A 12,028-nucleotide genomic window follows, 5' to 3' on the forward strand; every position below is an offset into this window, starting at 1 on the left:
CTCGCTGTTCTCCTCTCGGGGTATCTGTTCGATACTCCAATCCGAAAAGCCCTCCGCTCGTGTTTTGATAAGCTGTAAATATTTCAGCATCCTGTCATCTTTGGCTTCGTAGACACCCCTTATCTGCTGAGTGACAAGCTGAGAATCAGAATATATAATTATTCGGGAAGCCCCGACTTCCCGAGCAGCTCGAATTCCAGCTAGCACAGCCTCGTACTCGGCCTCATTATTAGTTACTCGGGAATCAATCCTTATTGCCAATTTGATTTTTTCTCCCGGGGGAGATATCATCACGACTCCTACTCCGCACCCTGCCAGGCTAGACGCCCCATCTACAAAAACTCTCCACACTTCCTCTTCACTGGGCTGGATCATCTCAGACAAGAAGTCTGACAAAGCTTGTGCCTTGATAGCCACTCGTGGTTTATATTCGATATCGTACTCCCCCAATTCCACAGTCCACTTAATCATTCGCCCAGATACCTCAGCATGAGTCATGATTTTACCAAGAGGGCTGTTGGTAAGAACTACTATTTGATGTGATAAGAAGTACGGTCTTAGCTTCCGGGAAGTTACGATTAAAGCCAATGCAATCTTCTCTACCTCTGTATACCGGAGTTCGGGCCCTCTTAGAGCGTGGCTGACGTAATAAATAGGCTTCTGATTAGAGCCTTCCTCTTTGATCAACACTGAACTGACAGCATGCTCTGTAGAGGATAAATATAGGAATAATTTTTCCCCGGGCTCGGGCTTTACTAATACCGGGAGCTCTGCAAGATGGGCTTTCAAGTCCTGGAAGGCTTGTTCACATTTATCGTTCCACCCGAATTGCTGGGCCTTTCTCAAGATTTGAAAGAAAGGATAACTTCGGTGTGCTGATCGGGATATAAATCGAGAAAGGGAAGCAATCCTTCCTGTCAGTTTTTGTACTTCTTTTACAGATTGGGGGGAAGGCATACATAAGACAGACTTCACCTTCTCTGGATTTACCTCAATTCCCCGATCTGTGACCATGAATCCCAAGAATTTGCCACTCTTTACGCCAAAAATACATTTGGCCGGGTTAAGCTTGATCCCATATTGCATGAGGGTGGCAAAAGTTTCCTCCAGATCATCAATAAAAGTAGTGACCTCCCGGGTCTTGCTTAAGATATCATCCACATAGACCTCTACGTTCCGCCCCAGCTGCTTCTCGAATACTTTATCCATAAGACGCTGATAGGTGGCCCCTGCATTTTTCAACCCGAAAGGCATTACAACATAACAAAATGTACCTCCCGAGGTGACGAAACTGGCCTTATCTTGATCTTTTTTGGCCAGGGGAATTTGATGATACCCCTGGTACGCATCCATAAAGCTCAGCAGCTCATAACCAGAAGTGGAATCTACCAGCTGGTCAATCCGGGGCAGTGGATAATGATCTTTGGGGCATGCTTTGTTTAGATCACGAAAATCTACGCACATGCGCCATTTGCCAGTGGATTTAGGTACTAAAACCACATTGGAAAGCCACGTAGGGAATTGAATCTCCCGAATGTGCCCTGCCTTCAGGAGCTCCTTTATTTGTTCGGATATGACCCTGTCCTTTTCAGGACCAAAATGCCTCTTTTTTTGCTTCACGGGTTGAGATCCCGGGATGATGTTCAAATGATGCTCCGATATAAGGGGAGAAATCCCCGTAAGCTCCTGCTGGGACCAGGCAAATACATGAATGTTAGTTTTTAAACACTTAATTAAACTTACCCGGGTGGTCATGCTGAGATCCCGAGCCACCCGGATTTGCTGTCCCGGCCCCACTTCCACCGCCTCCTGCTCTTCTTCTGCCACAAAGTGGATCTCCCCTTCCTCCACTATTCTTTCTCCTGTCCTAACTCTCTTCCCCTCCCTCTTAAATCTGCTCCGATCCGCCCGGACCGCTTCTACATAACACTTTCGAGAAGAGGGTTGATCTCCCCGAACTTCTCCTACCCTTGCTCCCACAGGAAATTTTATTTTCTGGTGGTAGGTAGACGCTACAGCCCTTAACTCATTCATAGCCGGCCTCCCCAGGATAATGTTATATGATGACGGGGAGTTCACCACAGTGAAAGAAGTCATCACTGTTTTCTTTAGATCGTGAGAGCCCAGAGTCAGCGGCAAAATAATCTCCCCCTCTGGATAAACCATGTGTCCGGCGAAACCAAAAAGAGCAGTTTCCACTGTTTCCAGGTGATAGCCCTGTAAATCCATCTGCTCAAAAGCATCTTGGAAAATTACATTCACAGAACTGCCTGAATCTACGAAAACCCGCAGAATGTCATAATTCGCCACCCGGGCTTGGATCACCAAGGCATCGTTGTGGGGTAGATTCACCCCTTTCAGGTCTTCCGGGCCGAAACTGATGACTGCCTCATTGCCCCTCATTCCTTCCACCTCCAAGCACTCTTTCCTACTTCTTGACTTCCTTGCCCGATTGGAGTCTCCGTCAGTAGAGCCTCCGGATATCATTTTAATTGTCCCTACAACGGGAGGTGACTTCTTTCTCTGCTCAGGTTCAGGCCCCCTTCTTCTTCCGGGCTCGGTTCTAGAGTTGTTTCTCACACCTCCTCTCTGAGAACTAGATCCGGGCTGTCGGGATGCCCACGGCGGCACCCTAGACATCTGAGTATTGATAGTGGGCTTTGGGAAGGAAGGCGCAACATAATTTCCCTTTAGAACTTTGCAATCCTCAGTATTATGATAGCCTAATTTGTGAAGCGCACAAAATCCTGTCTTCTCTGGCCGAGCCAGTTGATGATCCGGAGCTAAATCCCTACTACACTCCTGCACCTCCCTCTCTCGGGCAATCTTCAGAGGCACATGATGAGAGAAATGCCCTGGATTGCCCCTCTTCTGTCCCCTCTCCTCGGGTTTGGATACCCGGTCTCCCCTTTCTTTCCTCACTGCTTCCCTCTTCTGTTTCTGGGCTTCCTCCATATTTATGTACTTCTCTGCCCGGGATAACAGGTCCTCAAAATCCCCGGGCACTTTTTTGGTTAGCGATTTAAAGAATTCACCCTCTCTCAGACCCTGGGTGAAGGCAGTAGTCTTGGTCTCGGTGGCACAAGATGGGACGTCTAGAGCCACTCTGTTGAACCTTTTGATGTAAGCCCGCAAACTCTCCTCGGGACTCTGCTTCACCTCAAAAAGACTAAAAGCAGTCTTTTTGTACTTCTTGCTGCTACTGAAATGGTGTAAAAACACCCTCTGGAAATCCTGAAAGGAGTTAATACTCTGGGATGCCAGGCCTTCGAACCACCTCTGAGCTGAATCCACCAACTTCGTTAGGAATACTTTACACTTAATTCGGTCAGTGTAGCAATGCAACATGGCCGTATTTTCAAATCTGGCCAAGTGTTCCTCTGGGTCAGCGTTGCCATCATAATCTTTTACTTTGGCGGACTTGAAATTCCCGGGAAGAGGTTCCCGGACTATGATGTCTGCGAACGGACATCCTCTCAAGATTGTTCGGGCAACGCTTCGTTCTTCCAACTGTCCTTCGAGGACCTTCATCTTCTGCCGTAAATTTGACAATTCCTCTGCCATGGTAGGAGATTTGGATCCGGCGCTGGACTCCTCATCTTCCCCTGTTACTTCTTTTTCCCTCCTCTCCTGTTCTTGCTCCTCTTCATGTCCTTGTTTATCACCCTGTTTATCACCGGGTGGTGTAACAGGTCGAGAGACCTCCTTTCCAGCTGCATATAACGCGACGGCATCAGCCATCATTCTTTTTAACTCCTCAGGGGTCAGGGTAATGTTTGGCCCAGTATTATTGACATTGGCTTGTCTCGAAGTCTGTCCCCCATCCCCCTGGGCATGAGGATCACCCTGATCGGTTCTTCTTGTACGAGCCATATTAACGTCTTGAATTCAGTATATTTCCCACAGACGGCGCCAATGATGCGATCCAGGCGAAATAGATGAGCAGGGTCGGGTGCTCCACCGGATCGAATCAAGTATTTGTAGTGTTGTTTAGGAAAATGAACAAGGTATATGGCTTCAGTCTTGACCTGCAAACAAGAAGATGAACTCGTGAATGGGCGCCGGAGGGGTGTCCGACGTGACCACTCCGATGCTTAAATCAGCAGGCAAAGAAGAAATTAAGCAATATATATGCGAATATATGTGAACAATACTTTTTAGTTCAAAGAGTCTCTCTCCCTTAAATGAATTTAATACCGGCTATTTATAGGGGAGGAATGGGTAGTTACCTCGATTTCCGTGACATCTACTAAGTCGGTTTACCATCCTAGCTTCTGATGACTTCTCGGACACTCCAAGCCCAAGTTGCTCTGGCAGATTAGATGGCATGTAATGATTATACTCAAGTGTGGCTCACTTGTCGAGGTAACGCTATTTTCGAGGTTGCCAAAGTGGATATGCAACTGGGAAACACTACCCGGTCAGGGGAGAAGCACCCGACCAACTCTATGAGGGCCCGGGTAAATAATAAAGAATTGCGTACAACACCAATCCATCCGGGAAGAGGAGTTATACCATCCGGGAAGAGGAGTTATACCCGGATACTCCTGAAATCGACCCTGACTATGACCCGGATCCTACTAAGGGTATCATAACTATTTGATGCATAAATGTTTGAGTTGTACTACAAAATTGCATACCCAAAAGATGGCTGCATATATAGTAATTCATAATTAAGAAGCTCATACATAATAAATATTGGGAGAATAGCATCTTTTCCCAGTAATAGGAGAACTCGAAAACTTGACCCTTGCAGTCTTTGGATATTTTGGGTGTACCGACCCAACAAAAGGGCCCTCATAATGATTATGTTTCATAAAACATCATGTGTCACACAGTACATAAAGATGGATGAGATTGAATTTTGGGATTTGAAAATGATGTAAAATAGTTCAAGAATCAACACTGCAATGTCACAATTTTTGATCGATTCACTGTGACTGAATGTATCTCGTGTACACAATTAAGCTAAGAAATAGCTGGGGTTTTATACTTTGGACCACCGGAAGGTGACCTCTAGTGAAGTTGGATTGGACTTGGAAGCATTTAGTCCTTCACAAACAAGCCACGCGTTTCACCAAATTTGGCTCTTTTTTTTTTCTCTACTATTCTTGAACCCACCACGCCACTCGAAGGAATGGGAGAGACAGAGAGATAAATAATCTGTAGATATTTTTCTAATTCTATGATATTTGCAAATTTTAGTTTGCGTTCGAAAATTTTTAAATTTCGACATTAATTATAGTAGTAAAATTTAGTTATCATCAAAAGTCAGACATCCAATCGCGAGAGTAGATAACATTATATCATGATATCATCAATTACAGTACTAGATAACCAAGAAGGTAAAGTTGAATTATCATTCCAAAACATTGGCAGAGATGTAGATAATCCAAACTTGACCAACTTATGAGCCACCAAATTCGCCTTGCAACTCAAGTGATGAAAACCATCAAATATATTGTCCTGCATCAAGCTTTTGATTAATTAAAACACCTTTCGGACTGAAAATTTCTGTTGGTGCATTCACTTCTCGGACTGCTCCAAACGAATCCGAACACACCAATACATGAGAAAGATCATATTGCTTGCATGATAATACTCCATGCAGCACTGCCGTGAGTTCCCCTCCAAGTTAAGGATGGAACCAGGATTCGGATTCGGAATATTACAACATGTTGCAGCAACAATATGACCAAAGTGATCTCGAATGATAGCGCCTATAGAATATATTCTTTTACTCATTAAAACCCGCATTCACGTCCACTCTAAATTGTTCAATTCTTGTTAACTCCCACCTGGACTGTGTGACATTACCAAAGCTAGCATCCGACAATACAAAAGCATCTTGGGCACTGGAAAATTTAGTGATAAAAGAAGATATCCAATTTATTCGAAAAAACTGATACAAAAAATCTGTTTCATAACACTGAAGAAGTGTTTCAGAATTTTCAGACCTAAAATGCTGCCAACAAGACCTTCATCCAATGTTAAAGCAAATCCTTAAATGGGTTTTTGGAATCATTGGAGTTCAAGAAAGGGTTCCCCACTATTTTAATTTGGTCCACCTTTTTGGATGGACTTTTATGGTAGCTTTATCCACTTTTACGACTATAATAAGATTGATTCCGAAATTAGTTCACCGTCTACATTAAATTAGTCATTAATCGGATCTCGTGCTTATTTATTGTGATTGAAAGAGAAAAACAAGCTATGGTACAATAATTTTCTGTCCTTTTTGAAACTACGCAGGTAATTTTTTGTCCAAATTTACAAAAGTAATTATTATGAACTTTACACACAATTTCAAAAAATAAAGAGTATCTTTAAGATACAAAGTAGCAACTCGCGTTTGGGGTAGCTTCGATGCTATATATGGAGGCAGTGCTTCCACATGGTTTGGATGGACAAATTCATACATATATGTGATTTTAAAAAAATTAGTGGAACTTATGTATGTATAACTAAATTTGAGCATTTGATTCTATCATGTGGGTAGTGCTCCTAAATCAACCCGTTTGAGGCAACAGATCTTACATTGCAGTAAATTATGAGTATCCTTAACAAACTTCAGATCTACTATTCAAAATATGTGACGTGAGGTAGCTGGAAAGGACTCTATTCAAAGGAGATTTATTGCTACCCTCATTCAATGCCAGGACTCGGGAGTAAATGCTATTTCGCCCAACTACTGACGCCATTGGGAGCTGGATCGCGGTTAATAAATAATAAATACATATATATATTTGGGGCACGATTCATTAATTTGTATTAGATTTATTTTTAGTATGAAATGTAATAAAGTAAGTGGGGTGTATTCAATCTAGAGTAGTTATATTATAGGACACTATATCCATATTTTACTTATAAAAAAATATAAACAAAACTTTCTTCTTAAATCGAACAACTCTTCTAAATTGAAAATAATTTCGTGTTAGTTGTTTAATATTATTTGATCAAATTAAAAATAATAATAACACATGCAACGCGTGTGTATTTTTTCTAGTATATATTAAAATTCCATAAATCTGTAGCGCAAATATGCTGGTTTTAATAATGAAACTAATCCTTCCCCACGGCATTAAAATACATTATTTAGCTTACTGAAAAATGTTTAGCAAAACGAAAAGTACAAAACTATGAGGAAATATAAATGATACAAGCTCATATTGTATGCTTAAATATTGATAAATAATTATTATTTAGTAATTAAAGCAACTTATATATAACAAAAACCAAACACACGTCCTACGGTTCACAATATTAACAAGAATAGATCTCTTATAAGACGATCTCACGGATTTTTATCTGTGAGACAGGTCAACCTTACCGATATTCACAATAAAAAGTAATACTCTTAACATAAAAAAATAATATTTTTTATAAATGACCCAAATAAGAATTTCGTCTCACAAATACGACTCGTGAGAGCGTCTCACACAAATTTTTGTCTATTAACAAATATTTCATAAATCACGATGAACACCAGATTTTATGTCACTTTCTTCATACTAATATATTTCTATCAACAAATTCAAGAATTATAATTTTCTATTTCACGGTGGAAGACCCAAATCAAACAAAATCTGGAGTTACATATTCACTAACCATAAAAATTTGAAAGCTACATAAGCTTGTAGAGTGAACCAGTCGAAACGAGTGGAATGAGGGTAGACAACACTTCTTGGATGGTGTTGCCACTTGCCACCCACTCCATATTTTCCATTCCAAAATAATATTTCATCTTCTGTTCCATGTAGATGATTAAATCTGAATTTGCGTGTGAAAACTGAAGATTTAAACTGAGTAAAACAATTGCATGCATATCAAGAGGGTAAGGTAAGTAGCATAATTTGATGTTTAAAAACCTGAAATATGTCCACCAAAACTGTTGTTTGTGGTACATCTAGGCTAGAACAAACACTAAATATTGAGTAAAACAGTAAAGCAAGAGCTATTGTTACAACGCCTGGGCTATTTGGCGTCCATCTATATCAACATATAACTAGTTCAGAACCTACAAGAATGTTCCACTCAGCTAGTGATGATACACATGACAATCAAGTCGGCTGTTGATGATCAATCATCCTTCCTCTTGCTGCCACCTTCAGTGACTTTAGGGCCATCGTACGTCCCAAGGAAGAATGTGCTCTCATTCTTCTGCAGAAACCTGCATCAAATGTGCAAATCCAGGACTAGTTTTCAAGCATTTCTAACAAAAGAATATCGTGGAGTCTCAAAACAAACTATGGTCTAAACTTCCAAGCAAGTCTCGAGAAAGGATAAATTGAACCAATGTACAAAGCATTAATCCATCTTAAATGGTTGTTATGATCCATAAAATCAAGTGGAACTCAAAGCTTACAGCAAATTCAAAAAGATTACGATCTAACTGGGGACAAGAAAAACAAAATGATCTTATCATCATTCTTTATCAACCAATATTTTTAGAAGAATCAGACCAGCGGACAACATCAAAATAAGAAAATAAACAAATCTTATACCTGAGAAATTCAAGTAACTTCTGCTGCAGGCGAATCAAAGTCTCCTCCTCAATACTCATATGTGCCAACAACTCTGGCAACTTCACTGCAAATAAGAGAAGTTACCATGAACATAAAATCACATCAACCAGCACAGAAATTTCACAAGAAGATGTCTAAAAAAAATTCATATCATGAATGTGAACGAAAACTGTGGTATGATGGAATACAACCAGATAAACATACCAAAGAGGCGCAATAAATGTTCAGCACCATATATGCTTGATGGAAAGACACTTTCTGAAATTACATCTCTGTGCTGCTGGTGCTCTTTTTCATACAAAAGAATGACCGGCAACGCTTTATCAAAATAACATCGTAAACCATTAAAAATTTCTCCAACTGCATCAGTCATCCTGAATTTTATGGAAATAAACCACAGTTACAAAATACAAGGATGCAAATTGCAAATATAACAAGAAAGCACAGTGGAGTAACAGACTACTAATCTAAAATGTGAATGAAGTACTGCTCCACCCTGAGAAAACAAGCCTAAAGGTTTTATATTGCACCCCCCATCCCCCAGGATGAGAACAATTAATCATAAACCGAGTTGTTTCTGTTTATGAGAAAGTGGTATATAAGAAACTTACATCACCACCTACTGTCAAATACAAACCAATTAATCATATAACGAGTTGTTTCATTCTATGGGAAAGTGGAAAATTATAAACTTACATGCCATCCTTCTTGGACCTATATTCAAGATATTTTGTGAATACGTCATCAACACAAGGAGATCGTGGGAGTTTCACAAGCTGCCAGAGGAGTAGCACATGAATAAACATTCTTGCTTGCCATTAAACAAGCATAGAGGGTAATGTAACACTTCATAAGCCATGTCTCACCTCAATTTGAAAGGAAAATTTAGTATGCAGATCATAAAAAAATGCAACCTATTCCAATCATCTTCCTTTTCTTTCTTGGGAGGAACAGAATTATTCAGTAGATGTACCTTATCCTGCTGTGTGATAAACTCCCAATCATCAACTAATTTCTTCTTCAGAGTTGGTGGAATTTGGATCTTTATCAGTTTTTCTGCAGCTGGATTGTCCTTCTAACAACAAAAAGCCAACATTTTACCACCAATACAACAGCAGCTTCATGAAACTAACTTCACTGGCTTGGTATAATATATGTGGAATTCAATCAAGGTAAGTAAAGATAATCCAAAAGGCCAAGAATCAGTGTGTTGCCATACACTTCAACACTAACATGTTCCATGAGGGGAATATGGAAGAACTCAACTTTGATAAAGAGAGCAACCAAAATTTGCAAATAAGAATAATCTGAGGAAAAAACACCATAACTCCAGAAATCAGATGGAAAATTACAAATCCCAAACAAAATAATGTCAAGTTGCCCAAAAAAAAAGACTTGCGTGAATGGTCAGGCCTAGAGATTGCGATCATAACATTACTCTGATGCTAGAGTTCTCTAACCCTCTCTTCATCACTTATCATAATGTGACGACATAATAAGTAGTATAGCATAAGCATATGTACTCATCATAAAAAAATAAGTGCCAAAGAAACATACAGACATCTTCATATACACATACAGGCACGTAATCTTGAAAACTAAACTTGAACAATGCCAATGTTAAAATAAAAGCAAACCTCAGTTCCAGAATCAGCCTTTCGTTTCTTTCCTTTCGTAACTGCAAAATCATGGAGAAAACAGGATACTGACCTCGATCAAATGCTCACCAGAAACTAAATTCATTCACATGTCAAAAGAAATTGCACCAATTATTACATCCATTATAGAGCTAAAAATTACTGTAGCCTACTCAATATGCACCAAGTCTCTTTTGCTTTGTTACAGATTCAAAGGATAAATGAAAAAGCTTTACAGCAAGAAGAACTGCTAGATCAAGATAAGCTCGGCTGAAAACCATGATAAAAAACTGAAATTAATGCACTAAACCTCATGAGATCAAAATAATTAGTGTTTTAAAAGGATAAGAAATGTGGCAAGTGGAAATAATCAGAATTTTACAAAAGCTTTGAACAGCATACCGTTGTTCTTTACCTCCTCCTTATCCACTTTACCATCTGCATAATCCATGAAAATAGCTCACTTAGTAATAGAAGAATCATCAGCGGCCAAGAACGAAATGAAAAATATCCTAGCGAAAAAAGGATACCAATTGAACTTTTAGGTTTTGTTTGTGCTGAGCGCCCCGATTTAGTATTCTTGTCCACACCAACTTTCTTATCAAGAGCCTGTTGCTTCAAGATATTTTCTTCATTATATTTCATCAAGCGATCCATGCCTACCCATTCATCCCAACTATAAGCAATATTTGAAGATTTAGTAAGTGATGTATGTTCTGTCCATCTTTTATCATTACAGACTCTGGTGGATCAATGGAAAACATTTGAAGACTAGAGCGGTGCCAGCGTACTTACTTTTTACTCCAACCCTGCAGAAAACAAATATATGTTCATGCATGCCAAGATTGTAAATTATCTCACAAATAAGCCCAAATATAGAACGATTTTAATTGGCATAACGACTAATAAATTTTGTGACATCTGAAGCAGCAGATGCCAAGAAAATCAAATGTCCAGACAGCGGAACATGAAAAAACTGATAATCAGACTTACAAGGTAATGGACAAAATATCTCCATTCATTCTTCCGGAACTCTGCCTTTTGAACCTTCATATGACAAAGAGCAGTGAGTTAATAAAAAAAATGCAAATTCCAGTATAGAAACCCAAGAAGTGATTAAGCCATTCTAACACGCAAAACCAAATAGCAGGCAGATATGACATAACTGAGATTATGCAATATACATGTTTTTCAAAGCTTGTTTCTATCAAAGGAAACAAACTGGCAAACTGCATATACGTAAGTAAACATGAATCTTATAATTCGGGTTATTGCATTCTACACATATCTCCACACATGTATAAACGCAATTATAATCATCCAAAATCCAAATTAGTTCAAGAAAACTAAACAAGTAAAAACATTCTTCGGATTTAAAACCGTAATAAGAACAAAAAAGTTAGGGCATGACATGCCTTGGCTTCGTAGATGCGGGGACCGTGATAGGCAAGAACTTTCTCTCCTTCAGAGAAGAGGCTCTTCGAAGTGGACTCTGTCGGGTCTCCAGAGGAATTCTGGCCGCCGCTCGCCGACTCTTCCTTGGAACTGCTCACCATCTACTCCCCCCAATTTCTCCACGGTTTCTAATTACTCACCTTCACCCTGCCTATTTGAAACAAAATAAAACTCCAGACCGGGGGTTCGCTGGCCTTTCTCTAAAATAAAAAGGACCGGGGTGGTTTTAATTTCGATTATTTGTAGACAAGTATCGTTTGGTTAGTTGTACAAGATAAATAATATTTTTAATAATAAGATACATAAAAATGATATTTAATATAATATTTGATTTGATTGATTAAATTTGAGATAATATGATATTACTGTTTTGTCCTTTTGAAATTATTAATATAATATTTATAATATTAT

At 39.4% G+C, this 12,028-nt stretch overlaps 1 protein-coding gene across 3 annotated transcripts; it reads right to left on the bottom strand.

The window, feature by feature from the left end:
• Positions 1 to 7,824: 7,824 nt before the first annotated feature.
• On the bottom strand, positions 7,825 to 11,784 carry LOC140826453 (protein MRG1-like). Of its 3 annotated transcripts, none has more exons than XM_073188760.1 (11): positions 11,578 to 11,784; positions 11,156 to 11,209; positions 10,958 to 10,971; positions 10,693 to 10,838; positions 10,565 to 10,600; positions 10,163 to 10,203; positions 9,499 to 9,597; positions 9,222 to 9,301; positions 8,730 to 8,899; positions 8,505 to 8,589; positions 7,825 to 8,170 (listed from the first exon to the last, which is right to left on the bottom strand). In XM_073188760.1, exons 1-11 carry the CDS (start codon positions 11,716 to 11,718, stop codon positions 8,080 to 8,082), a joined length of 957 nt encoding a protein of 318 aa, XP_073044861.1. In that variant the 5' UTR covers positions 11,719 to 11,784; the 3' UTR covers positions 7,825 to 8,079. The 3 variants fall into 3 exon arrangements, with proteins under 3 accessions (XP_073044861.1, XP_073044860.1, XP_073044863.1); XM_073188759.1 differs by having other exon boundaries at positions 9,499 to 9,600; positions 11,578 to 11,783; XM_073188762.1 differs by lacking the exon at positions 10,958 to 10,971 and having other exon boundaries at positions 9,499 to 9,600; positions 11,578 to 11,761.
• Between the last annotated feature and the right edge of the window lie 244 nt (positions 11,785 to 12,028).

This window comes from Primulina eburnea, chromosome 3 (assembly GCF_022965805.1).
Source record: "Primulina eburnea isolate SZY01 chromosome 3, ASM2296580v1, whole genome shotgun sequence".
Taxonomy (NCBI): domain Eukaryota; kingdom Viridiplantae; phylum Streptophyta; class Magnoliopsida; order Lamiales; family Gesneriaceae; genus Primulina; species Primulina eburnea.